At 36.7% G+C, this 26806-nt stretch overlaps 1 protein-coding gene across 2 annotated transcripts in view; it reads left to right on the top strand.

The window, feature by feature from the left end:
* ATF6 (activating transcription factor 6) overlaps positions 1–26806 on the top strand; it is a 199724-nt gene that overhangs the window by 7770 nt on the left and 165148 nt on the right. For both annotated transcript variants that reach the window (XM_008978232.4, XM_003824557.5), the window contains exons 2-6: positions 4245–4321; positions 7934–8021; positions 10043–10149; positions 18484–18613; positions 19209–19412. In XM_008978232.4, the coding sequence (XP_008976480.2) occupies positions 4245–4321; positions 7934–8021; positions 10043–10149; positions 18484–18613; positions 19209–19412 (606 nt within the window). The remainder of the gene's footprint in view (positions 1–4244; positions 4322–7933; positions 8022–10042; positions 10150–18483; positions 18614–19208; positions 19413–26806) is intronic.

Below are 26806 nucleotides of genomic sequence, written 5' to 3'. Positions count from 1 at the left end.
CTTAATATTACCCACACTTTCCTCCTTTTTCACATCTGAAAGTGGGCTGCAGATAATATGAAACTCCTAAACACTTCACCATGTATTTCCTAAGAATGAGGAAATGTTTATTTTTAAAAAGCATCAATTCATTTTAATATGCTTTATGCTTCAAAGCTAACATCACAGGGTTCTTTTTCACCGTCTTGCACCATATGCTTGTATTTCTCTTCTGCCGCTATGAGAATCCTGATTCCCAATAACATCCTTTGTTTTTATAGGCTCACTTCAGCAGCTCTGTTGGAAATAAACTGAAAGAGGGGCAAGGGCAGAAGCAGGGAGATGTTTTGGAAGCTGTTGTAGCAATCCCCATGAGTTACAATAGTAGCAGTGGAGTAATGAGAAGTAGTTGGATTATGGATATGTACACACACACTCACACACACACACACGTATATATACATACATTTTAAAATTTTGAAATAGTTTGAAATCTATAGAAAAGTTTTAAGAACAGTGCAAAGAACTCTTGCATGCCTTTTACACAGACTCCTCAGTTGTTAAATTTTACTGCATTTACTCCATTTCTCTCTTTCTCCCTTTCAAGAGAGAGAGATGTGTTGAGCCATCACCTTTAAATACTGTAGTGTATACTCTCTATCCTCCTGCCTCCCAAAAGAAGGCCACTTTCCTCTATTACTACCCTATATTTCTTCCAGTCAGGAGATAAACATTGATACAACACTGTCATCCAATTCAAAGACACCATTCAAAGTTTGCCATCTGTTTCAATAATGATTTGCTTTTCTAGTCTAGGATTTTACTTGCAAACACTCATTGCTTTTACTTATCATGTCTCATCAGTGTCCTTTAATCTGGAACAGTTCTTTAGTCTTTTCCTGTCTCTAATGTCCTTGACAGTCTTAAAGAGTAGAAGTCTTTTATTCGACAAGATGATCCCAAACCACTAAGGGGTTCCTTGGAGAAATGACCAATTCCAGGGCTGGGAAAATGCAGGGAAAGTGCAAAATAAGCCTGGAAAATCTTGGGCCAGAAATTCTCAGCAAATGAACATGTTAAAAAGAACAAAGGCCCCAATATGAATGAACTCCCCGTGGTCAAATCTGGGAAAATTTGAGCATCAGAATAAAATGAGGGTATACATTATAGTGTAAATACTATGCGATGTTCCTATGCCATCATATCATCCTATGATATAGTCACATGATCACTTGGTCAAGTTGGTATCTTCTAGGTTTCACCACTGTAAAGCCACTGCTTCCCATTTTGTATTTTATTGCTATTTTGGGGGAGATAATCTGACATAACACCAATATCCTTTTCTTATTAAACCTCTAACCATGAGCCCTAGCCTCATTAATAACCCCAATCTATATCAGTTACCACTCTAATGGTTGCCAAATGGTAACTATCTAACTCTATCATTCTGTCTATCATTCTATCATTGTTGATTGACATTGCACTATAAGAACCAACCTACCTACTTACCTTCCTTCCTTCCTTTGTTCTGTGATGAACTCATTGATTCCTTTTTTATTTGGTGGTTGGTAAACCGCTACTCTCATTTTATTCTGATGCTCAGATTTTCCCAGATTTGACCACTGAGAATTCATTCATATTGGGGCCTTTGTTCTTTTTGACATATTCCTGTCATTTGCTGAGAATTTCTGGCACAGCAAGATTTCCAGGCTTATTTTGCACTTTCCCTGCTGCAGCCCTGGAATTGGTTATTTCTCCAAGGAACCCCTTAGTGGACTTCTGTTTGGTGGAAGATGGTATTTAGTATCCAAGATCTGGTCACCCAGTATTTTCATTGCTACTGGGATGTCATTGCTTCTAGGACCTCTTAGCAGACAGAACTAGGAAATATATATACATGTGTGTATATATATATATATATATATATATATATGTGCATGTGTATATATGTATATATGCATAATACAAACATCTGCATATGTGTGTACATATATATATACTTCTACAGCTATCTGTATGTGTTATATTTTAAATGAGTTTATTTACTAATACTTCTAGTTCTAATCCAACATCTTAGGATTCTTTTAGTCTCCCGACTCTTTCCATGCTCTTAAATCCTTTCTCAGACTGTGAGAAATCTGACTCCAATTATTTTAGTAAAAGGCAAAAGATTCATTCGTTCTGAAGAGAAACCAGAGCATTCTAATTATTTTAGATATATTCAACCATTTGCTCAGTCACCTAACATATTTGTTCAGTATGACCACTCTCCTAACCACTCAGCCTGCGTTTTCCATCTGCTACTCCATTCCCCCTCCCACTGGGCTGGGGCATGCTGGCATCTTTGCTGGGCAATAGTCTCTCCCACACCATCCTATTTCCTTGGATATGAGGCATATTGCTGGAGATGACTGTGCACAAAACCCCATCACCTTTGTTGCCCTGCTTCTTTGGAAGCTGACATCTCTGTGTTGGGAGGGGTAGGGAAGAAAAGGAAGATTGGGAAGGGAAGGAAGAATGGGAGGAAAGGTAGGAAGCCACGTTACAGATATATATTTTGAGAACAGAGCTGACAGAATTTTCTGGTAGATTGATTATGGAGAGTGAGGAAGAGAAGTAAATAATTAAGTAATAATGATCCCAAGGTTTTTGGCCTGAGCAACTGGGAAAATCCAATTGTCATTAACTGAGATGAGGACAAAGCAGTAGGAGGTTTGGTGGGGTTGATGAGGAGCTCATTTTGGATATGTTAGGTTTGACATGCCTTTTAAACATCTAAGAGGAGATGTCATACTCACTGCACATGCATCTTGAAGTGTGGGTTGGAGATGTATATTTGGAAATCCTTGGTATATAGATTTTATTTAAAGCCGTGAGCTCAGCTGAGATTACCAAGGAAGTAAGATAGATAGAAACGTTTATGCTGAGCCCAGGGACAAATTTGTGTTAGGGAGATGAGGAAGAACCAGCAAGGTAGGTCAACCACTGAGGTGGGAGGAAAACCGGGTAAGTGTGATATTCTGGAAGTCAAGTGAAGAAAATGCTTCAGTTAAAATGAAAGGATCAACTATGTTAATGCTGTTGATAGGTCAAGTAAGATGAGGACTATGAGTTTACCATTGAATTTAGCAATATGGAAGTCACTGGGGACATTAATAATTATGTGTATGTGGAGCGGGGAGCTTGATTGGAGCAGGTTTAGAACGAATGGGAGGAAAGAAATGAGAGAGCCAGATAGAGAACTCTTTAAAGGAGTTTCAGCCTATATATAAGCCGCAGTCCTCTGCTTACATGTTTCTTGGCTCTGCACCTGAGTAGTCTTTTCTGAGAGTCATGTGAGTAACCTTTTGTTATTACTACGTATACATTTTTTTGCTAAATACTATTTTGTCTTAGGTGGTGAAATGTTACTGTAATTGGTCAGGTTAATAACAGACTGACAGTGTAGTTCCTACACTTGTGCACTGAGGAAATCATCAGAGCAGTTTCAGCAGCATAAAATAGGTAGAGAGTACAAAGGAAGACCTAGTTTTGAAAAACTCTTCAAAGTGCTTAAAGTTTTGAAAGTGTCAGAGGAAATAGGAACTTCATAGATTCTATGGTAAGGAGGCTTCTTGGGCCTTGGTCAACACCTTGACCTTTCTTTACAAAAAGTTTTCAGTATAGTGTATTGAAGAATGTTTTCTGTATCCACATATTTCTTGATTTGTAATGAAACCTCATTAGGAAATTGGAATATAGTTAGATTTGCTTAAATGAATTTGATGGTTTAGATGAATGAATCCTTTATTGTCTAGATAGAAAATTGGTTGCACCCTTAACTTAAGGCATGGATAACAAATACGCAGTGTGTATATACTTTCCACAGCCCTCTCCTATTGCTTATGAACCATGTCTACTTTCCACAGTTGTCTCCTATTACTTATGAACCACATTAACTTTTCATGCTGAACCCAGATGTAGCATCAGAATTCTTGTTAGTAATGTTCCATAAAGCCACTACCAATTAGTCTTACATGACATATGACATAAAACCTTTTTTGATCCCTGGTGTAAGAATTCAGTTCACAAGATAAAAATTATGCAGAAAACAACACATAAATTGGAAATGAGCATTGAATTGCTTATTCACATTACTGGAGTTTATCAATAATAGTAATGGCTAATGAGAAACCTTAATAGAGGTGACATAGGGACACAGTGCTTGTTTCTTTGTCAAATAATTGAATTGACAGTTCATTTCTATTCTTTTCCTTTGTCCAAAGATTCTGCTCTCTTTGCTGAACTCGGTTATTTCACAGACACTGATGAGCTGCAATTGGAAGCAGCAAATGAGACGTATGTAAGTATTTACTAAGGTTGAATAATGTGATATTTAGTCTTTAACCCTAATTATTGCAAGAAAGTTTCAGGACAACAGGTTCAGGCTAGTAATTTAAGTTACATACTTAATGGTAAATAGCTTCTACCATTAAGTATGAAAGTTAGTAGCCATTTTGTAGTCAGTAAATGTAAGACAGTAGAAATTGCATTGTATTGCAATTCTAGGCCCACCTTTGGCCCTAGGGATGGGTGACTTTGGAAAAGTCACTAATCTGCCTACCTGGTTTTTACAGATACTTTGCTACATAAGGGAATTGGCAGGTGACTTTGGAAAAGTCACTAACCTGCCTACTTCTTGGTTTTTACAGATTCTTTGCTTTTAAAAAGGAAGTTGGTAAGTTCTGCTTGACTAAGTTGGTAAGTCAAGCAGAACTTACCAACTTCCTTTTTAAAAGTTATGTATTCATGTAGAAAGCTCTGAAAAGTAGGTGTATCCTTACCTTTGATTGGTTAGAGGTCTGTGTGAAAACTATTATAACACTGAGTCCCCGAGAATATCTTAGGTTTTCTTTTCTTGATTAGTACATATAAAACTCTTTGCCCTATAGAACTTTGATTTTGTCTTATTCTTTAATGGATGAGGTGCTGTTTCACTTAAGAAGTAATTCAAGTGAGCAGAGTAATTTGTCAATCAGGTTGAATATCACATCATTTTAGGCTCTTATTAACTTGAGTACAAAATATGTAAAGATTGCTTAGTGAGTTTCAGACATTTCTTAAACAATGATTTAGCAGTTGTTTTACCATTAATCGACAGAAGAGAATGAAGGACATGATATATTTTAAAAAATCAGTACTAGGGATTTTAATGGTTTCATTTACTCCATGAGATACTTTAGAATGTGGCCCATTGATTAAACTGCCTTTTAATATTGGCTATTTGAATAAGCAACTGATACTCATATTTCATAACATCTAGAATCCTAAAAGAAAATGTTTCTTTTAAACTATGTCAAGAAACTGTGTGCTCAATTGGAAAGATTAAGGGAAATACATTCCTGATTTTACAACTAACATTCTATTATTTTATGCAAATCACTCAATCTTTCAGTTCCTTAGTTTTTCTAGTATGACATGAAGGGATTGAATCTCTGAGACCCCTCATGTCATTCTTCTTCCAAATGGCAATAGAATTTCCCATGCTAAATCACGGAAGAGTTAGAGTATATAAGTGCCAGTATGTTTCATTTTGCATGAACTGGGCCTGTTAAATTTCTGATGTGATAAAATCTTTATGCTGTAGAAGGTATTTGACTTATTTGGCTGAAGATTGAGTCAGAAGTTTCCTGAAGTAGATCATGCCCTTATTTAAAAGTGTTGCTGGCACTCAGGCAAGCAACATTGGTAACTTTACTTAGATTAAGAAAGTTTAAGGATTTTTTGGTTGCTAAAACAAGGCTGCTTAATTTTTTTTTTAAGACAGAGTCGCACTCTGTTGCCCAGGCTGGAGTGCAGTGGTTTGACCTCGGCTCACTGCAACCTCTGCCTCCCAGGTTCAAGCGATTCTCATGTCTCAGCCTTCTGAATAGCTGGGACTACAGGTGCATGCTACCACGCCTGGCTAATTTTTGTATTTTTAGTAGAGACGGGGTTTCACTACATTGGCCAGGCTAGTCTCGAACTCCTGAGCTCAAATGGTCCACCCACCTCGGCCTCCCAAAGTGCTGGGATTACAGGCATGAGCCACCACACCTGGCTAAGGCTGCTTAATTTTTTGATGTGAAGATCCAAATAAGAGAAAAAAGTGAAGGAGATTGATTTTTTAAAAAATGGTTTTTTTATGATTTAAATACTTTTTTTTCATGTGCACTTTCACATGTTCTCTTTATGTACCTTGTACTAATATTTACTCAGTTATGGGCATCATAAGAAAATAGTTTCCCTTCTGTGTTTCTGTTACATTCTCAATAAAAATGAACCATATAGTAGTCACTTTGAAATGATAATATTCTTCTAGAAATTGTTAACAAATGGTCGTTACCAATTACTAGATACATTTTTACTTTTTTTGCCTGAGGTGTATTTTTTTATTTTTATTTTTATTTTTATTTGAGACGGAGTCTTGCTCTGTCACCCAGGCTGGAGTGCAGTGGCGCAATCTCGGCTCACTGTAAGCTCCACCTCCTGGGTTCACACCATTCTCCTGCCTCAGCCTCCTGAGTAGCTGGGACTCCAGGCACCCGCCACCACGCCCAGCTAATTTTTTGTATTTTTAGTAGAGATGGGGTTTCACCATGTTAGCCAGGATGGTCTCGATCTCTTGACCTTGTGATCCACCTGCCTCGGCTTCCCAAAGTGCTGGGATTACAGGCGTGAGCCACCGCGCCCGGCCGAGGTGTATTTTATTGTTGCTGTTTTTGTTGTTGTTGTTGTTTTGTTTTGTTTCTTTGACAGGGTCTGGCTCTGTCTCCCAGGATGGAGTGCAGTGGCATGATCTTGGCTCATTGCAGCCTCCATCTTTTGGACTCAAGCGATCTTCCCACCCCAGCCTCCAGAATAGCTGGGACCGTAGGTGCACGCCACTGTGCCCAGCTAGTGTTTGTATTTTTTTTCTTAGGTAGAGATGGGTTTTGCCATGTTGCCCAGGCTGGTCTTGAACCCCTGGGCTCAAGCAATCCTATTGTTGCTGTTTTATCATTTGTGACATTAAGTTAATATTTACTGCCTTTTGACTTTATTGCATTATTTATGTATTAAGTTTACTTTTCTTTTTGTCTCTGTGACTCCAGACACTTAATTTAAAATAGTACTGTTTGGTACTAACTTGATCTCAGACTTACATGAGGACTCTGAAATTATGTGACACTTCTTCATTCATGTATATAGTATAAGGTGGTTATCTGGATGACCCAGAATATGCTTATATTTTGGTTAGAAAAACCACCTAAATGAAAAGAACTTAATGCAGCCTTTAAGAAGTTTGCTGGACCCTGTTTTAGAAAATTAGTTTTATTTTATAGGATTAAAAAGTGGTGTTTTTTTTGATTCATAAAAGTTTTAGAAATTTAAGAAGTATAGAACTGTAGAAAAAAAGAAAATTACTCAGTGATTCATAAAAGTTTTAGAAATTTAGGAAGTATAGAACAGTAGGAAAAAAAGAAAATTACTCAGTGGTAACTATCCTCTTTATGATTCTTTCCTGTCTTTTGGATATATCTATATTCTTTCTATTGTATATAGAGATTATATTATGAATAGCATTTACTTTGTCTTGTTTTTCTTAATGGCAATGGGAAAATGTATTTTGCTGGATTTCCCTTAAGATAAAAGACACATTTTTGACTCCTGTAATGGTCATTCTCATAGAAAAGAATGAAGCCAACTAAATGTTTTAAATACTGAATCCCTTACCTCTTTCCTAGTTGTTGCTGCTGTGCTTCAAGTAACTGAATTGATTTTATCTCTAGGCTATCCAAGATGTATTCTCATACAAGACTGACTTAGAGTATTCTTTTTACTAGGTTGGCTAATAGCAGTTAAATTATTTGTGCCAAATTGTGTCTCACAGTTTGATTTTAAGATGTGTATGTTTTATTCTTTTAATATTCTTTTGCTGATTTGAAACCTACAGGAAAACAATTTTGATCATCTTGATTTTGATTTGGATTTGATGCCTTGGGAGTCAGACATTTGGGACATCAACAACCAAATCTGTACAGGTAATTATGTGTTTCACTGGTAAAAGTTTTAAAAAGATCAATTTTATTTTGTAGTTTGGTCATACTCAAAATTAGGTGGGGTTATTGGGCTATTCTGGTAGGTTAAAAGATTCCTGGTGTTATGCATTCTACTTCTGGTATGGCAATTATGTAAACAAATTTCTTGCCAAAAATGGATATGAGGAATTTCATAGTTATGTTTCAGTAGTGTAATGAATGAACAGTTCATATCAGAAATAGAAATAGTGATTTTGAATTATGAATAATGTCTCTGTATAAGATTAACCTGAGAACCAGACAGGGCTTAGGGAATCAAAGGGAAGAGCCTGGGTTACCAGAACCTAGGAACTTGGTGGAGGAGTCCCATGCATTTAATACATGTACTTCTAAGAAGGGGCAGCACCTGGCTGATACTAATATCTTTAAGGGGGCCTGATGAGGTCGGGGTTGAGTATACTGAAAGAAGCCAGAACCTGGAGCAAATTGCCAGTGCTGGGATACAGCTGATGGTAGAATGAAGAAAAATCCCTTCTCCTCCCTTCTAGCTTCTTCTAGTATCCCCTATTGACAGGACCTAAAAGGATGCCAGCTGGGAATAATTTATATCACCGATTATAGAAAGTGGACTTAGTGCTGAGAGACAGTGAATAAATAACCAGCACATTCTCCTATCTAAATTCCTCTCTACCCCTGCACTACCTATTCCTCTTCATTTTATGTATTTACTTATACTGTTTCATGCCTGTTTGCCTTCATAGAATGTGGGATACACAAAGTCAGTGTTCTGGTTTTATCGTTTGACAAACTACTCTAAATCTTAGTTGCTTAAAGCAACAACCATTTTATTAGATTGCTAGAATCTATGGGTCACGAATTTTGACTGGGTGCTTACGAATTTTGACCGGGTGCTCCAAGGATGGCTTGTCTCTGCTCCATGATGTCCAGACCACAACTGGGGAGATTTGAAGATTGTAGTAGCTTGACATTTGGGGGCTAGAATCATCTTGAGGTTTCTTCACTCATATGTGTGGCACCTGGGGTGGAATGACTTGAAGACTAGGACTACTAAATGGAGTGCCTGCATAGGGCCTCTTTGTGTGGCGTGGTGTTCTCAGTCATGGTGGTCTCAGGGTAGTCAGACTTCAAAGGCTCCAAGTATGAGTGTTCCAGCACACAAAGCAGAGGCTGCATTTCCAGCTTCAGAATTCACATAGCATTACTTCTATCTTCTCTTGATTGAAGGAGTCAAGCCCACCTAAATTCTTGGGGAGGGGAAATCGACTCTACTTCTTGGTGGGAAAGTGGCAAGATCACATTGTAGAAGATCATGAGGGAAGATCATGAAGGATGGTAGATATCGTATGGCTAATTTTGGAAAACACAGTCTGCCATCCCCACCCTATTCTATCTTTGACACCAAGGGATACTGCCTGGGCCATAGTTGCTCAGTACATTTTTATAGGATAAATTAATAGTTTAAAAGATATGAACATTTTTTATGAGTTTAAATTGTATTGTCAAAAATGCTTTCCAAAATATTTCCTGTTTCTTATTTTTTTAAATTTTTTGGGAATCTATAATATTTTGCATATGGTAAAATATTCAAAAGGTACAAAAATCTGTATAGTAGAAAAATGTCTCCTGCTTTTATTCCTCAGCCAACAAGTTCTATTTTCCAGAGACAACCACTGTTACCAGTTTCTTCTGTTTACCCTTCCAGAGAATTAGTGCAGATGCAAGTGTACACATATATATATACACACACACACAGACATACATATATATATATATATATATATATATACAGCCCCCCTCCCCACATATATATATAATTTGTAACACAAGTGGAAACATACTAGATATATTGTTTTCTGCATCTTTCATTTTCACTCGTTATATTTTGGTGACCTTAGCTTCCATATCTGATTGAATTTTAAAAGTAGATTTTACCTTCTTTCTTGTTCATTTTATTATAAGTTTTTATTGTCCAGTGGGTAAAACCTTTCCTCCATGTTTTCCAGTTAAAGATATTAAGGCAGAACCTCAGCCACTTTCTCCAGCCTCCTCAAGTTATTCAGTCTCGTCTCCTCGGTCAGTGGACTCTTATTCTTCAACTCAGCATGTTCCTGTGAGTAGCCAGTCTTTTACAATGATTTTGGTTATAATATGCTATCTGGAAAATATGTATATGGGGGAGGCAGTTAACATTTATTGAATACTACTATGAGTTATATTGTCTCATTTAATGAGGGAACTGAGACTCAAGAAAGAGCCTTGTGGGAGCTAGAAAGTTGTTAGTGCCTTTGGTTTTGCTCTCTTTTCCCCTCTGTTCATGCCTCCATAATTTCATTGTTTCATTTGTTTCATTGCATTTTAACAGTATCCAGTATTTGTTTATTGGCTTACTGTCCTTTCTCCCACCCTTTCTTTCTCCTCCCTATTAGGATATACATTCTTTATATATGGACATAGAAGACCCTATTAGGATATACATTCTTTATATATGGACATAGAAGAATGTAAGATGGTCAGTTTTTATATCTCTTTAGTCACAGCATCTAGAATGATTGCCTTAGTTTGGGAATGCCTAGTGCTACCTTTTGAAGGGGCTCACGTTTTTATAGAAGTCTGGTAGCTCTTTTAAGAACACTTCTGCTCTGTGTCCAGACAAAAGCCCTGAGGCCAGGAAAAGGAAGTACCTGATTTAGGTACTTTTTAGAATGGGGAAAGGGAAAGTATAAGAATAAAAAAATCAAATAATATTTTAGTATATTATATGTGCTATAAATTATGGTATCTTTGTTCCTGCAGGCTCTACATTTAGTTACTAAATCCTGGTGGTTGTATGCACATATTAATTCAAGGATTTATCTTTTCTGCCCCTGCCAGGCCATCACTATCTCACCTGGATTAAGTCAATAGGATTTTAACTGGTCAGCCTTACAACTCCTCAAACCTTTCTTAGCAGTGGAATCTTCAAAGAGAAATCTTTCAGTGTCACAAGCTTTACTGTATCAGTCATTTGCTTAAAACTTTTTAGTAACTTCCCAGTCCTTACAAGGATGAAATTTAAATTCCCAGAGTACTAGGCTTTCCATGATCTGGCCCCCATTTACCTTTCCAGTCTCTTTTCTTGCTATCCCCTCCTACTTCCACATTCCCCTTAATTTGAGCCCTGTGAGAGTTCCTCTCTGAGAGCTCCTATGCACTCTACTCATTCAACCGCTGTGCCAGGCACTGTTCCAGATGCTGGCAGTGAACAACAGCAGTGAGATTGCTGCTGTTACAGTTCTAGGTTTTTGCACATCCTCTTTCTTCTGCCTAGAATAGCCCCATTTTTTTCTTGTCTTGGAAAACTCATCCTTCAAGTCCCAGTTCAAAAACTACTTCCTTTATGAAGCTTTTCTCTGATTGCTGCTATTGGTAGCTCTCTGAGGTCCCACAATTTCTCCAAATGATTTACTTTTTTAAAAAATTAATAATTACAAAAGGTAGCATACTGTATACCCTGTCCTGTACCTTGTTTTTTTAGCTTAGCAGGATAACTCTTAATTTCAGAGTATATAATTTTCCCATTATGCTACATAATGTTTCATTGCATGGCCTTATCATGCTTAATTTAGTGATTTCCTTATTGATGAGTATTTGTGTTGTTTTTAGTCTTTTCCAGACCCAATTAACCTGTACATAAGTCTTTTCCAGACTCAAATAACCTATAGTAAATAACCTGGTACATAAGTCACTTTATATTTTTGCCAGGATATTTTTGGGATATATTTCAAGAGGTGGGATTGTTGACACCAAGGTAAATACACTTGAATTTTGCTAGATACTGCCAAATTTCTCTCTATAGGGGTTGTAAAATTTTACATCCTCATCAGCAGTATGTAAGAGGGCCTGTTTTCCCATCATCACTCCACAATAGGTTTTGTTTTATATCTCTTTTATTATAAGTATGGTTAAATAATATCTGTTCATATGTTTTATATGTTTAAGGCCTATTTGCATTTCTTTTTAAAAAATGAACTGTCATTTCAAATTTTTGTTCTTTTTTTTTTTGGAGACGAACTCTCTTTCTTGTCTACCAGGCTGGAGTGCAATGGCATGATCTCGGCTCACTGCAACCTCCGCCTCCTGGCTTCAAGCAATTCTCCTGCCTCCTCAGCCTCCCGAGTACCTGGGATTACAGGCACCTGCCACCACACCCGGCTAATTTTTGTATTTTTAGTAGAGACAGGGTTTCACCATGTTGGCCAGGCTGGTCTCGAACTTCTGACCTCAGGTTATCCACCTGCCTCGGCCCCCCAAAGTGCTTGGGATTACAGGTGTGAGACACTGCGCCCGGCCGTTCATTTTTTAATTGAATTGTATTGGTCTTTTTCTCTTTAATATTTTAGGTGCTTTATTATATATTGGGATTATTAGTCCTTAGTTTGTGAAATAAGCTGCAAATATTTTTTCCCCAATTTTTCTTTTGTCTCTTTGCTTTATTTCTGGTGTTTATTTTTCCCCAGGTGTACTGTTTTCTATAGCCAAATTATTGATCTTTTCTTTAATTGCTTTTTTGGTCACTCAAAGGAAGGTTTTCACCACTGAGAGGTTATAAAATAATTCACTCATATTTTTACTCTTATTTTTTTGCTTATGTTAATTTTTTGTTTGGAACAATCTCAAATTCACAGAAGTGTTGTGAGTATGTTGCAAATAACTTGTTTTTTCCTTATGCATTTCAGAGTAAGTTACCAGTCCGATGCCCCTATCACTCCAATACTTTAGTGTCTACTTCCTACAAGCACAGATATTTCTTAGCCATAATACAAGCACAAAATCGGGAAATAAACATTAATATGTTACTATAATCTAACCTTCAGCTCTCGTTTAAATTGTGCCAGACATCCCAGAGGTGTCCTTTAGACTATCAAAAGGACCCAGTTCAGAATCAAGCATTGCATGTGGTTATCTTGTCTTTTTAATCTTGTTCAGTATGAAACAGTTCTTCATTAATCCTTGACTTTCTTCACCTTGTCACTTTTGGGGATTAGGAGTTAGTTATTTTGAAGAGCATTTCTTAGTCGGGTTTGTCTGATGTTTCTTTAGGATCATATTCAGGTTTTATATCTGTGGCAGGAATGTCACAGAAGTGCTGTCTGTGTCCAACTTTTGATGACCCAATTTTGATTTTCTCTAATACTGATTATTTTCACTTTGATCCCTTCATAGATGTTATCTGCCAACCTATTCCATTGTGAAGTTGCTTTTTCTCTCTATGCCATACATATTTTGTGAGAAAGATACTTTAAGACTATGTAAAAATATCCTGTTCATCATCACACTTTATATTTGTTCACTTACTTGTTAATATCTGTATGGATTCATCGTTTCTTATTTCATTCAACAGATTATAATCCGTTACTATAATTATTTATTCTGATTCTTACATTGTTCTGGATTTGGCCAGTGGGGGTCCCTTCACACCAGCTCTTATGTTCTTTTAACATGTCTCCTTTGGGCTCTGATGTCCTTACACTAGGCTGTCTTCCCATGTGGATGCCCTCGTCACTCTGCTGTAACTCCTCATGCCAGGCCGCCTGCCATATCAGTGCCCTCTCTACCCTTCTTGGACCCTGACATTCCACCAGGCTACTTCTCTGCATGGATGGTGGTCTTGCTTTACCCCATCTAGTGGCTTAGGATAAAATAATTCAGGAAGGAATATTTTCTAAGTGACTATGAATAAGTATTTATCATGAGATATTATTTTTAGTGTTTAGATCTCAGATCCATTTGAAATTACCCTTGTGTATTATATGAGATACAAATCCAATTTTATGTTTTTCCAAATGACTATCAAAATGATTATTCTAGTACCATTTATCAAAAAGTTCATCTGATTTCAATTATATGCATGTATTTTAAATTTATGTAAATGGTATTATAGTAGATATCTTTATATTATTTACTTTTAAAAATCAGCACAGTGTTTTTAAGATAAATTCCTATTGCTCTGTGTACATCAAATCTGTTGCATCTAACTCTGTACAACATTCAAGTATGCATTCACTACATTTTTACGTACACCATAATGAATATTTTAAAAAATGTTCCCTTGCAACCTACAACATGGGAGAAAATTTTCACAACCTACTCATCTGACAAAGGGCTAATATCCAGAATCTACAATGAACTCAAACAAATTTACAAGAAAAAAACAAACAACCCCATCAAAAAGTGGGCGAAGGACATGAACAGACACTTCTCAAAAGAAGACATTTATGCAGCCAAAAAACACATGAAAAAATGCTCATCATCACTGGCCATCAGAGAAATGCAAATCAAAACCACTATGAGATATCATCTCACACCAGTTAGAATGGCAATCATTCAAAAGTCAGGAAACAACAGGTGCTGGAGAGGATGTGGAGAAATAGGAACACTTTTACACTGTTGGTGGGACTGTAAACTAGTTCAACCACTGTGGAAGTCAGTGTGGCGATTCCTCAGGGATCTAGAGCTAGAAATACCATTTGACTCAGCCATCCCATTACTGGGTATATACCCAAATGACTATAAATCATGCTGCTATAAAGACACATGCACACGTATGTTTATTGCGGCATTATTCACAATAGCAAAGACTTGGAACCAACCCAAATGTCCAACAATGATAGACTGGATTAAGAAAATGTGGCACATATACACCATGGAATACTATGCAGCCATAAAAAATGATGAGTTCATGTCCTTTGTAGGGACATGGATGAAACTGGAAACCATCATTCTCAGTAAACTATCGCAAGAACAAAAAACCAAACACCGCATATTCTCACTCATAGGTGGGAATTGAACAATGAGATCACATGGACACAGGAAGGGGAATATCACACTCTGGGGACTGTGGTGGGGAGGGGGGAGGGCGGAGGGATAGCATTGGGAGATATACCTAATGCTAGATGACGAGTTAGTGGGTGCAGCGCACCAGCATGGCACACGTATACATATGTAACTAACCTGCACAATGTGCACATGTACCCTAAAACTTAAAGTATAATAAAAAATAAAAATAAAAATTAAAAAAAAAAAAAAATGTTCCCTTGCGGACCCATGTGAGAAATCCTTTAGAATATATGCCTAGAATTGCTGGGTAGTAGAATGTGCAGGTATTTAATTTGACAAGTGCTTCCATATTTCTCTCCAGGATCATCATAGTACTCTGTGGGCTGGCAGCAGTGCCTGAGGATCCCTGTGACTTCTCTCCTGATACTTGGCATTGTCTGCCTTTTTAATTTTTACTCCATGGCACAATGTGTTTTTTTGTTGTTTGCTTTTATTTTGTTTTACTTTGTATTTCTTTGGTTATTGTTTTCAACAATTATTTACATTCTTATGAGCTTTTTGGACTTTTTTTCTTTTATACATTGTTTATTCCTGTCCTTTGCCAGTTTTTCTACTCAGTTGTTGTCTTCTTGTTTATCAGCAGGAATTCCTCATATACTTGAAATAGTAAAACTCTTGTTGGATTTAGACATTCAAATTGCCTATATCTTTTCCCTTTCTATTATCTATTAACTTTGTAGTCTTTATTAAGTATAAATAGTTAATTTTCAATTACTCAGGCTTATCTTTTTTTTTTCTTTTCCTTTATGGCTTATTTAAGAAGTCCTTCTATGCTTTTAGAGCACAGAGGTATTCTGCATTTTCTTTTATTAACCATATGGTTTACCTTTCACATTTAGGTTTCTTAATACTCTTAGACACCACTTTAATATGTGGTATTATGTAGGGATCTAGCACTAGGTAGGGATCTAATTTTAATTTTCTCTATAAAATGAATCAGTTTTCCTAACTGTATTGTCTTTATAATCACTTGTAATCACTCTTTTCAACAATATTGTATATCTCTCTGTTTACTCAAATCTTTTATGCCTTAGTTCAGTTGTGTAGTTTTCTTCATATGGGTCCTGCACATTCCTTAGAAAATTTCTAGGTATTTTGTAATTGTTATTGCTATTGTGAGTGAAATATTTATTTATTTGTTTTATTTAAATCTTTTTTATTTTTAACTTTTTTGGGGTACATGGTAGGCATATATATTTGTGGGGTACGTGAGATGTTTTGACACAGGCATGCAATGTAAAATAATTAGATCATGGAAAATGGGGTATCCATCCCCTCGAGCATTTATCCTTTGTGTTATAAACAATCCAGTTACATACTTTTTGTTATTTTAAAATGTACAACTAAGCTCTTATTGAGTATAGTCACCCTGCTGTGCTATTAAATAATATGTCTTATTCCTTCTCCTTTTTTTTTTTTTTTTTTTACCCATTAACAGTCCCCATCTCACTACCAGCTTCTCAGTACCCTCCCCAGCCTCTGGTAACCATCCTTCTACCCTATGTTCATGATTTCAATTGTTTTGGTTTTTTGATCCCACAAATAAGTGAGAACATGTGATGTTTGTCTTTCTGTGCCTGGCTTGAAATATTTATTTTTTATTATGTTTTCTAAGTGTGTATTAATACAATATTTTCAAGGTCAAATTTTTTTTTCACTGGATTGTTACATGTGCTTCAAGTATATAGCATATTACCTTGCTAAAAGGCATGCTGTCTCTTTTGTTTTAATGTTTTTTAAATTTCTTCTTTTAGTGTAATTATACTAGAATTACAGAAAAAGCAGGTATCTGTTTTTTATCCTGACTTTAATTGTAATGCATTCAGCATTGGACTTGGCTGTATAATTACTGATAGCTTTTTAATGTTAAGAAAGTATTCCTCAGATCCTTGTTTTCTAGGATTTTATTGAGGAATACTTGTCGAATATTATCAAATACCTTTTAAGCATCAAAGGCCGTGAAGATAATAGTCTCCTCCCATGTTACCTTGTACTCTTTGGTTTCTTGGAAATGTATTTTAATACACTCTACATATTGCTCAGCTTACATGCTGAGTAGGTGTTAAGGATGAATGAAGATGCAATTGTCACTTGTCACTCTCACCAGTGAGACTGAGAGCATCTCTTTCTCCCATATCCTCTCAAGGTCATTTTAATTTTTTTTTATGATTAAAAAAAGTTTAAATTTGCCTTTGACTACCATTTGCATTTCCTTTTCCGTGAAATGGCTGTTCCTGCCCTTTGTCTATTTTTCGCAAATATTTTCTACCAATATATATCTTTTAACTTTGTTTATGGTCTAGTTTTTATTGTTAAATAGTTTACTTATTATTTGTTCAAATCTATTTCTTCTTCCTTTGTGGCTTCTGTGTGTTCTGACTTAAGAGGGTCTGCAACAACCTGAGAGTAAACAAGTATTCTCTTAAATTTTATTTTTATATTATAATCTTATAGATTATTTTGAAGATGTTATGAAGTAGAGATTATGTCTATTGCGTGATCATGCATGCCATCTTTTCTGTCTGAATTGAATTGCTACTTCTATGTTGTTTCTTTATTCTAACAAAATGAGACAGATTCACTGAATATTAAAATACTTTGGGAAAATGCGAATGTTATCTTTATGTATCTCAATCATTATGAATTCACCTACTAAATTAAAGAAAATAGCACTGTTGGCTGGGTGGGGTGGTTCACGCCTGTAATCCCAGCACGTTGGGAGGCTGAGGTGGGTGGACCATATGAGGTCAGGAGTTTTAGAGCAGCCCAGCCAACATGGTGAAACCCCCTCTCTACCAAAAATACAAAAACTTAGCAAGGCGTGGTGGCACACATCTGTGGTTGTAGCTACTCGGGAGGCTAAGGCAGGAGAATTGCTTGAACTGGGGAGGCCGAGGTTGCAGTGAGCTGAGATTGCGTCACTGCACTCCAGCTTGGGCAACAGAGTGAGACTCTGTCTCAACAACAACAACAACAACAACAACAACAACAACAACGCACTGCTCCATTCATGCATCTTTCTTTTACAACATTTGGAACAAAGGCAGTATTACAAAATAGAAAATAGAAAAGAATACAAATAAAATTATTTTGCTTTTGATATTCTTTTAAGACCAAATAAGAGAGATTATGGAGAAAGGATATTGGCATTTTAACTGCAACCTTATACTGATACTGAATGTTTGTATGACTACGAACCAAGTTTTATATGTGTGTGTGTGTGTGTGTGTCTCTGTGTGTGTGTGTGTGTGTCTCTGTGTGTGTGTGTGTGTGTGTGTGTGTGTGTGTGTGTGTAGTTTGTAGGAAGAAATGTAGAAACAGATCAATGATTCATATCTTTAACAGGATGGCATAGACTTACTCTGCATTTTGAGTTATTTTTCCTTTGGTATAGATGGATCATGCTGATAGTCACTTATTACTTAATATATAGATACAGTTTCTAATATACCTTTCCTTTGAAGTTACCTTGAAGTGTTTTTCTGTTTATATGTGGGTCTCCTCCTTTTCTATGCAATTTGCTGCTTAAGGATTATACTTATTAATTTTTGTTTTTATTATGCTACAGGAGGAGTTGGATTTGTCTTCTAGTTCTCAGATGTCTCCCCTTTCCTTATATGGTGAAAACTCTAATAGTCCCTCTTCAGCAGAGCCACCGAAGGAAGATAAGCCTGTCACTGGTCCTAGGAACAAGACTGGTATTACTCTATCTCCTAACTTCTGTTATTTCTATTTCAGATTGAGCTTAGGTTCCATTTCTTAAAAGAAAATGCTGGATTAAATTTATGTTTATTAGGCTGGCTTGCTGTTTTTTAATTGGTGGACCTATATTGTTTGTTATGAGTGATTACCGTGGAGAGGAAAGGGGAGAAATAATCTTTGGTTGTCTCTGTCTTTACAGGTGAAAGATACTTTAAAATAGACTCAGACCCCACCATCTTCAGGAGAGATTTCAAAGTTTCAGTTAAAGATAACTGAATGGAGGGCATTCAGCTATGACATTTGTTACCTCATTAATCTCTGGGTGTTGTCCCGTGATTTTAGCTATTCTCCTTTACCAGTTAGTGTGTCCCATTCCCAAAACTGCAGCTTGGTTAGAAAAGGAGATAACAGTTTAAGTACTTTTCTTCAGTTCATTCAGGTATATGTACTGTAGCTATGCTTAAACTCCAGTTAAAGATTGTTACTCGAAGTTAAGATAATGTGTAGAGAAAGGTGTGTGATAGAATCTGTTTTTTAGGGCTTGCGTAATTGCTTTCACATTGACTTGTGGTTTGTCTGGTTTTTCTCCAGAAAATGGACTGACTCCAAAGAAAAAAATTCAGGTGAATTCAAAACCTTCAATTCAGCCCAAGCCTTTATTGCTTCCAGCAGCACCCAAGACTGAAACAAACTCCAGTGTTCCAGCAAAAACCATCATTATTCAGACAGTACCAACGCTTATGCCATTGGCAAAGCAGCAACCAATTATCAGTTTACAACCTGCACCCACTAAAGGTACCTGAGCAGAATTTAAGGCTGTGTAAATTTATTTGGAGGGCAGTACGGGTTGTGTCATATGATTTGTTTTAATTCAGGTTATAATTTCTGAGCACGTGCTGTTTGTCAGGAATGTCTTTGGTTATGAGGACGTTGCAGAGATGACTAATGTGTGGTTCCTGTCATAACAAGGGATATAGCTCTCCAGACCAGTTACATCTGATGGTTATTTTGAAAATCTGGGACACTTTCTTGGTGCCATTTTATTCTGGTAGATAAAATACAGGAACACAAATTTTAAGCTAGTTGAAGGCAGAGTTCAGTTCAGCCAGATTTTTGTGGCTGTGAACTTTTTTTGTTTTGAAGGAATATTTAAAATAATAGGGTCCATTTCAGGTGTATTATAGCAATAGAATCACGCCCTTAATCTCTGAGGAGGCTGCATGGTTTAGTAAACAGTATATTGACCTGGTCATGAGGAGACCTGAACTCTGCTTTCAACTAGCTAAGAATTTGTGTGTTTCGTATTTTATCCACCAGATGGCCTCATACACTTGTGATTCTATGAGAGGTTTATGTCATTATTGAAAGAAGTTCAAGTCTGAGGATTTGGTACTATTCAGATATGGGAGTCATTTCCGTATGGAGATCTCTTAGGTAGATTAGTCATCATTGTACTCATACTGATATCTGTATACATTGGGTACAAGAAAACTTTTGCAGCATTCTTATCTCTGGATTTAGTTTGTTGGCACCAGATATGACTAGGCGATAATGGGGTATGGGTTGTAAATAAACACCAATGTTACATTTGTACTGTATCTCCAATTGTGAATAGGTAGCTCATTTTTTGGAGCATAGTTTTAATGAGGGTAAATTTGATAAATTTAATTTCCAGATACTCTTTTAGCTTTGTTCTATTACATGGTCATAGACAATATGACATTGATAAAAAGAAGACCTAGATGAGAGAATGGATGAATCAGTGAAAATTCATCCATCAGTCCCACCAAAAATAAACAGACAAACAAACAAACAAAAACCAGTTTGAAATGCCTGCTCTCTCAGTACAAAGTCAGAACTGCTGCCTTTTCCATCTGAAAAGTAGCATTCCTATAGAATAGGTATTCTTGTGATTTATAAATGTGTATTAAGGGTTCATGAACTCCTTGAAACAAAATGCAGGATTTAATGTATGTTCATATGTGGATTATTCTAGGGATAGTCTCCAAAACTTTCATTAGGATCTCATAAGGATCTGTGCCTTCCCAAAGGCTAAGAATTTAAACTAATGATGAACCTCATTGTAGTTCCCATAAGCTATTAAAATACGTCTATACAAAAAGTCTGACATTAATATGACTAGCGTATAAAGCAGGGGTATTCCTAAGAATTTGCCCTTAGCAGATCATTGACTATGTTTGAGTGATGGAAGATCTTACCTATAATAAGAAGACAAACTGTTCTTTTCTGAGCAGTTTATCAGTTCCAGAAACCTGAATTACACATTATTTGAAACTTCAATACTTTCCTGTCATCTGAAGACTATAGTTATTTTTTTGTGAGCATGTGCTAATATGAGGAACTGCACCTTGTCTGTTTTTTTTCTTTTATTTGAGACAGAGTCTCACTGTGTTGCCAGGCTGGAGTGCAGTGGTGTGATCTTGGCTCACTGCAACTTCCACCTCCTGGGTTCAAGTGATTCTCCTGCTTCAGCCTCCAGAGTAGCTGGGACTACAGGCACGTGCCACCATGACCAGCTAATTTTTATATTTTTAGTAGAGACGGGGTTTCACCATGTCGGCTAGGATGGTCTTGATCTCTTGACCTCATGATCGCCTGCCTCGGCCTCCCAAAGTGCTGGGATTACAGGTGTGAGCCACCGCGCCTGGTGCCTTGTCTGTTTTTATAGTACAATCTAAATAGGTGGTATTATTATAATAACATACAGATTTAAAGTATGTTTTTCATTTATTTGAGAATGGGGAGGAAGAAGGGAAATATGGGCAAGACATTATACAGTTAATCATGTTAATACTAGTAGTAAATATGTTACCATCGAAAAAGAAGAGGTAATTTCCACAGGTTTAAGACTGAGATTCTCTAGCTTGGAATGTAAAACTCTTCACAATTTGGCTCTAGTTTAGTTTTTGGTTTTTTTGTTATTGTTGTTTGTTTGTTTTTAATAGAGACAGGATCTCACTATATTGCTCAGTCTGGTCTCGAATTCTTGGGCTCAAGGGATCTACCCACCTTGATCTCCCAAAGCTCAGGGATTAAGGCGTGAGCCACCATGCCTGGCCTCCTAGTTTAGTTTTCGAACTTTATAATATTACTCTTTTCTATAAATCCCTTCTTCTAGCTCAACTAATCTGTCATTGTCCTTTGAATTCTCTTGTTTTTCCTAGTTTTTTGGCTCACCATTTTCTACCAACCAGCAACAACTTATGCCTACTTCTACTTCTCAGTCCTCCATGTCCTTTAAGACTGTTTTGAGTAGTGTAGATGAGAGATAATGAAAGCCTGGAATATCAGTGAAAGTGGAGAACCAGGATGAAGAGTAGAGATGTTAAAAGTGTAGAATTGTAGAGATTGGTAATTGGATTGTGTAGAAGGAGGCTGAACGATAGAGAGGAAGGTGTCTAGGATGACTTCCGTTTTTCTATCTTGGGGCTTTTTGGGTAGATGATGGCGAAAATTATTGAAATGGGAGACAGAGGTAAAATATGTTGCCCAGATCACTCTGCTAATAAGAAGTGGAGCCAGAACTTGAGCCCAGGTGGTCTGGCTCGGAGTCTATGTGAATAATCACTATACTGTATCGCCTTAAAAAAAAATGACAGATGTATTCCTTGCTCTCAAGAATTCTACACTTTAATTGGGGGATTAAATTCACATAAACAGTTAAATAACAGTCACTGTGATAACTAATAAATTAATAACTCATGCAGTGCCCTTATGGAAGCTATTATTATATAGAAAAGGAGATTAATAATAATAATAATTGCATTTAAGTTCTTACTATGTGCCAGACACTCTTCTAAGTGCTTAAGTGCATTATCTTATTTCAAATAATATTTACACATTATTTGAAACTTCAGTATGTTTCTATGATTTATGGTGATGGGTTGTGATATCTCCATTTTTTAGATGAGAACGCTAAGTACAGATTATTTGCCCTAAGTCACACACCGATGCTGTTTCAGACAAAGTAGGCATTCAATAAATGTTTGATACATAGTTTAAAATCTTTGAAGAAAGTTTAAAAGAAAGAACTATCAAAATCAGTGAGTTACACATAGTCAAAAAAATATATGGCATTGAATCCAGCCGTGTTCCGTTAAGGGGGATTTGCATGTAATGCCAGAGAGGATTTTGAGCATGCTAAAATGGATTAACAGCCTTTGGAATGTCCTTTTTAACTGTTTCCACACTAGGAACAGTAGTAACTATGTTCAGCTGCTATTTAAGGCCCCAAACAATTCTTTGCATTGTAGTTTGTGGCTTGGTCAGCATTTACCAAGTCACCATGAGAGTTTTTTGTTCTTTCACTTGAACATATTGTCATAGAAATTTAGTTGTTTCCTCTCATTCTGTGTTGAACCCAAACATGCCTAGAATATTTAGAGTATCCCTGATTTAGCTGCTGGGTAATTTGAGGATAGTTGGGTACTCTGGGATGAAAAGGCTTGATACAATATGGGAAAAAAAGGAAGCAGCAGTGGCTTGGTAGGACTCAAGCCACATTTGGCCTTGCCTTGGTATTCTTCCATCTCCTTCTTTGTGTGATGCAGTCGTCTCAGCAAGGAGACAGTGGTAATTACACAATTGGTAGTACAGATTTGGATTATTTTTCTTAATTAGTTTAAGAAATATTATAAAGCCCTCTGTACATGTTATCTGCTAGGGCTTTAAATCTGTAACTGTAGCTAGAAATAGGATTCTTTCTTATAAGTTGCCTAATTCATTATATTTACACCTCTTCTGTTCTTTAAAGTAGTCCCAAAGTTCCCTGAACAGTGTTTAATTTTGGGGAGGGATCTTTTAATCATAATTTTAAACTCAGAGGATGTAGAACATGGCTTCCTATAATACTCTTCTCAAAGTATTGGTTTAAGTCAGTGGTTCTCAGTCTGTATATTGTGGACCCTGGGATGTGGGTGATGGGGGTAGTAGCTTTATGGCATTTTGCAAAGCATCTGCAAATCCATACTTGAAGCAAGCATTTTCTGTAGACCAAATAATTTATTTCATATATCTTTGTACAGCTCTTCAAATTTTTATAGCTATACTTCTGACTAATAAACTCCAAGTTCATTTTAAATCTTCACTAAATTCTTAGCAGCCTTTTTCCATCATGTATTTTCTCAATACACAGAAGCTGAAAGGACAACCTTGATGGTTTTGGGTGACCAGGATATTATTTTATATTAAAAGAGAGCTCTTATATTCAGGAGCCTTTGGGGAGAGACTATGGGTTTTCTAGGTGTAGAATTATATCATCTGTGTGAGAGATGGTTTGACTTCCTCTCTTCATATTTGGATGCCTTTTATTTCTTTCTTTTGCCTGATTGCTCTGGCTACGACTTGAGCACTTGGGAATTCTTGTTTTTTGGTTTTTTTTTCACATTATGATAAATATATATTTTCATAGTGCCAGATTTACTGTAATTTCTTATTGTTATTAAAACCTAACACTTGGTCATATGCTATTTACTTTATGTGTTTCTAATTTTTATTTGCGTATTTGGCCTAAGCATATTTATATCTGCTTCTGAGTAATTTCTGCATTTATATGTTTTTACTTCATAAAAGAATGGAGGCCACCTCAAAACAAATTAGGCATCAAAGGAACATACCTCAAAATAATAAGAACCATCTATAGCAAGTCCACAGCCAACATTGTAATGAGTGGGCAAGAGCTGGAAGTACATTCCCTTTGAGAACCAGAACAAGACAAGGATGTCCCTCTCACCACTCATATTCAACATAGTGCTGGAAGTTGTAGCCATAGCAGTCAGGCAAGAGAAAGAAATAAAAGGCATCCAAATAGGAAGAGAGGAAGTCAAACTACCTCTCTTCACAGACGATATGATTCTATACCTGGAAAACCCATAGTCTCAGCCCAAGACTCCTAGATCTGATAAACAACTTCAGCAAAGTTTTAGGATACAAAATCAATGTACAAAAGTCAGCAGCATTTCTATACCCCAGTAATGTCCAAGCTGAGAGCCAAATCAAGAATGCAGTCTCATTCACGATAGCCAAAAAAAGAATATAAAGTACCTGGGAATACAGCAAGCTGGGGAGGTGAAAGATCTCTACAATGAGTTACAAAACACTGCTGAAAGAAATCAGAGATCACACAAACAAATGGAAAAACATTCCATGCTCATGGATAGGAAGAATCAATAGTGTTAAAATGGCCATACTGCTCAAAGCAATTTACAGATTTAATGCTATTCCTATCAAACGATCAATGACATTTTTCACACAATTAGAAAAAACTATTCTAAAGTTCACATGGAACTGAAAAAGAGCCTAAATAGCCAAAGCAGTCCTAAGCAAAAAGAACAAAGCCAGAGGCATCAAGCTACCTGATTTCAAACTGTACTACAAGACTACAGTAACCAAAACAGCATGATACTGGTATAAAAACAGACACATAGACCGATGGATTAGATTAGAGAACCCAGAAATAAAGCTGCACCCCTGCAACCATCTGGTCTTTAACAAAAACAAACAGTGGGGAAAGGACTGCCTATTCAATAAATGGTGGTAAGATAACTGGCTAGCCATATGCAGAAGATTGAAACTGGATCCTTTCCTTTCAGTGTATACAAAACCCAACTCAAGATGGATGAAAGACTTAAATGTACAGGCTCAAATTATAAAAACCCTAGAAGAAAACCTAGGAAATATGGTTCTGGACATAGGCCTTGTCAAAGATTTCATGATGAAGACTCCAAAAGCAATCGCAACAAAAACAAAAATTGACAAATGGGATCTAATTAAACTAAAGAGGCTGGGCGTGGTGGTTCACACCTGTAATCCCAGCACTTTGGGAGGCTGAGGGGTGCATCACTTGAGATCAGGAGTTCAAGACCAACCTGGCCAATATGGTGAAACCCCATCTCTACTAAAAATACATAAATTAGCCAGGCATGGTGGTACATGCTTGTAATCCCAGTTACTTGGGAGGCTGAGGCAGGAGAATTGCTTGAACCCAGGAGGCGGCAGGTGCAGTGAGCTGAGATTGTGCCACTGCACTCCAGCCTGGGTGACAGAGCTCAAAAATCAATAAATAAAAATCAACTAAAGAGCTTCTGCACAGCAAAAGAAACCATCAACAGAGGAATAGGACAGCCTACAGAATGGGAGAGAATATTTGCAAACAGTGTATCCAACAAAGATCTAATCTCCAGAATCTACAAGAAACTTAACAGGCAAAAAACAACCCCATTAAGAAGTGGGCAAAGGATATGAACAGACACTTTCAAAAGAAGACATAGACATGGCCAATAAGCATATGAAAAAATGCTCAACATCACTAATCATTAGAGAAATGTAAATCAAAACAACAGTGAGATACCATCTCACATCAGTCAGAATGGCTACTATCAAAAAGTCGAAAAATATCCGATGCTGGCAAGATTGCAGAGAAAAGTGAATGCATATACATTGCTGGTGGGAATGTAAATTGGTTCAGCCACTGAACGTAGTTTGTAGATTTCTCAAATAACTTGAAGTAGAACTACCGTTTGACCCAGCAGTCCCATTACTGGGTATATACCCAAGGGAATATAAAGACACACGCACACATATGTTCATCACAGAACTATTCACAATAGCAAAGACATGGAATCAACCTAGATGCCCATCAGTGGTGAACTGGATAAAGAAAATGTGGTACATATACACCATTCAATACTACACAGCCATAAAAAATAATGAAATCATGTTCTTTGCAGCAACATGGATGGAGCTGAAGGCCATTATCCTAAGATAATTAATGCAGGAACAGAAAACCAAATACTGCATGTTCTGTCTTACAAGTGGGAGTTATACATTGAGTACACATAGACATAAAAAGGGGACAATAGACAACAGGGGCTACTTTTGAGGGTGGAGGATGCAAGGAGGGTGAGAATCTAAAAATTACCTGTTGGGTACTGTGCTCATTACCTGAGTGATGAAATAATGTGTATGCCAAACACCTGTGACATGCAATTTATGCATGTAACAAACCTGCCTGTGTACCCCCTGAACCTAAAATAAAAGTTGGGGGAAAGAAAAACTGAATCCAAGGGAAAACGAGAAGGTAAAAATGTTTAATGATCATTTATGCCGAAGTATTAATACATTGTATCTACTCCAAATCCATGAAATTATTTTTAGATCTTCTTATCTGG

This window comes from Pan paniscus, chromosome 1 (genome assembly GCF_029289425.2).
Source record: "Pan paniscus chromosome 1, NHGRI_mPanPan1-v2.0_pri, whole genome shotgun sequence".
Classification (NCBI taxonomy): Eukaryota; Metazoa; Chordata; class Mammalia; order Primates; family Hominidae; genus Pan; species Pan paniscus.
Note: the sequence above shows the minus strand (reverse complement) of the source record. Positions and strands in the feature narration are given on the sequence as shown.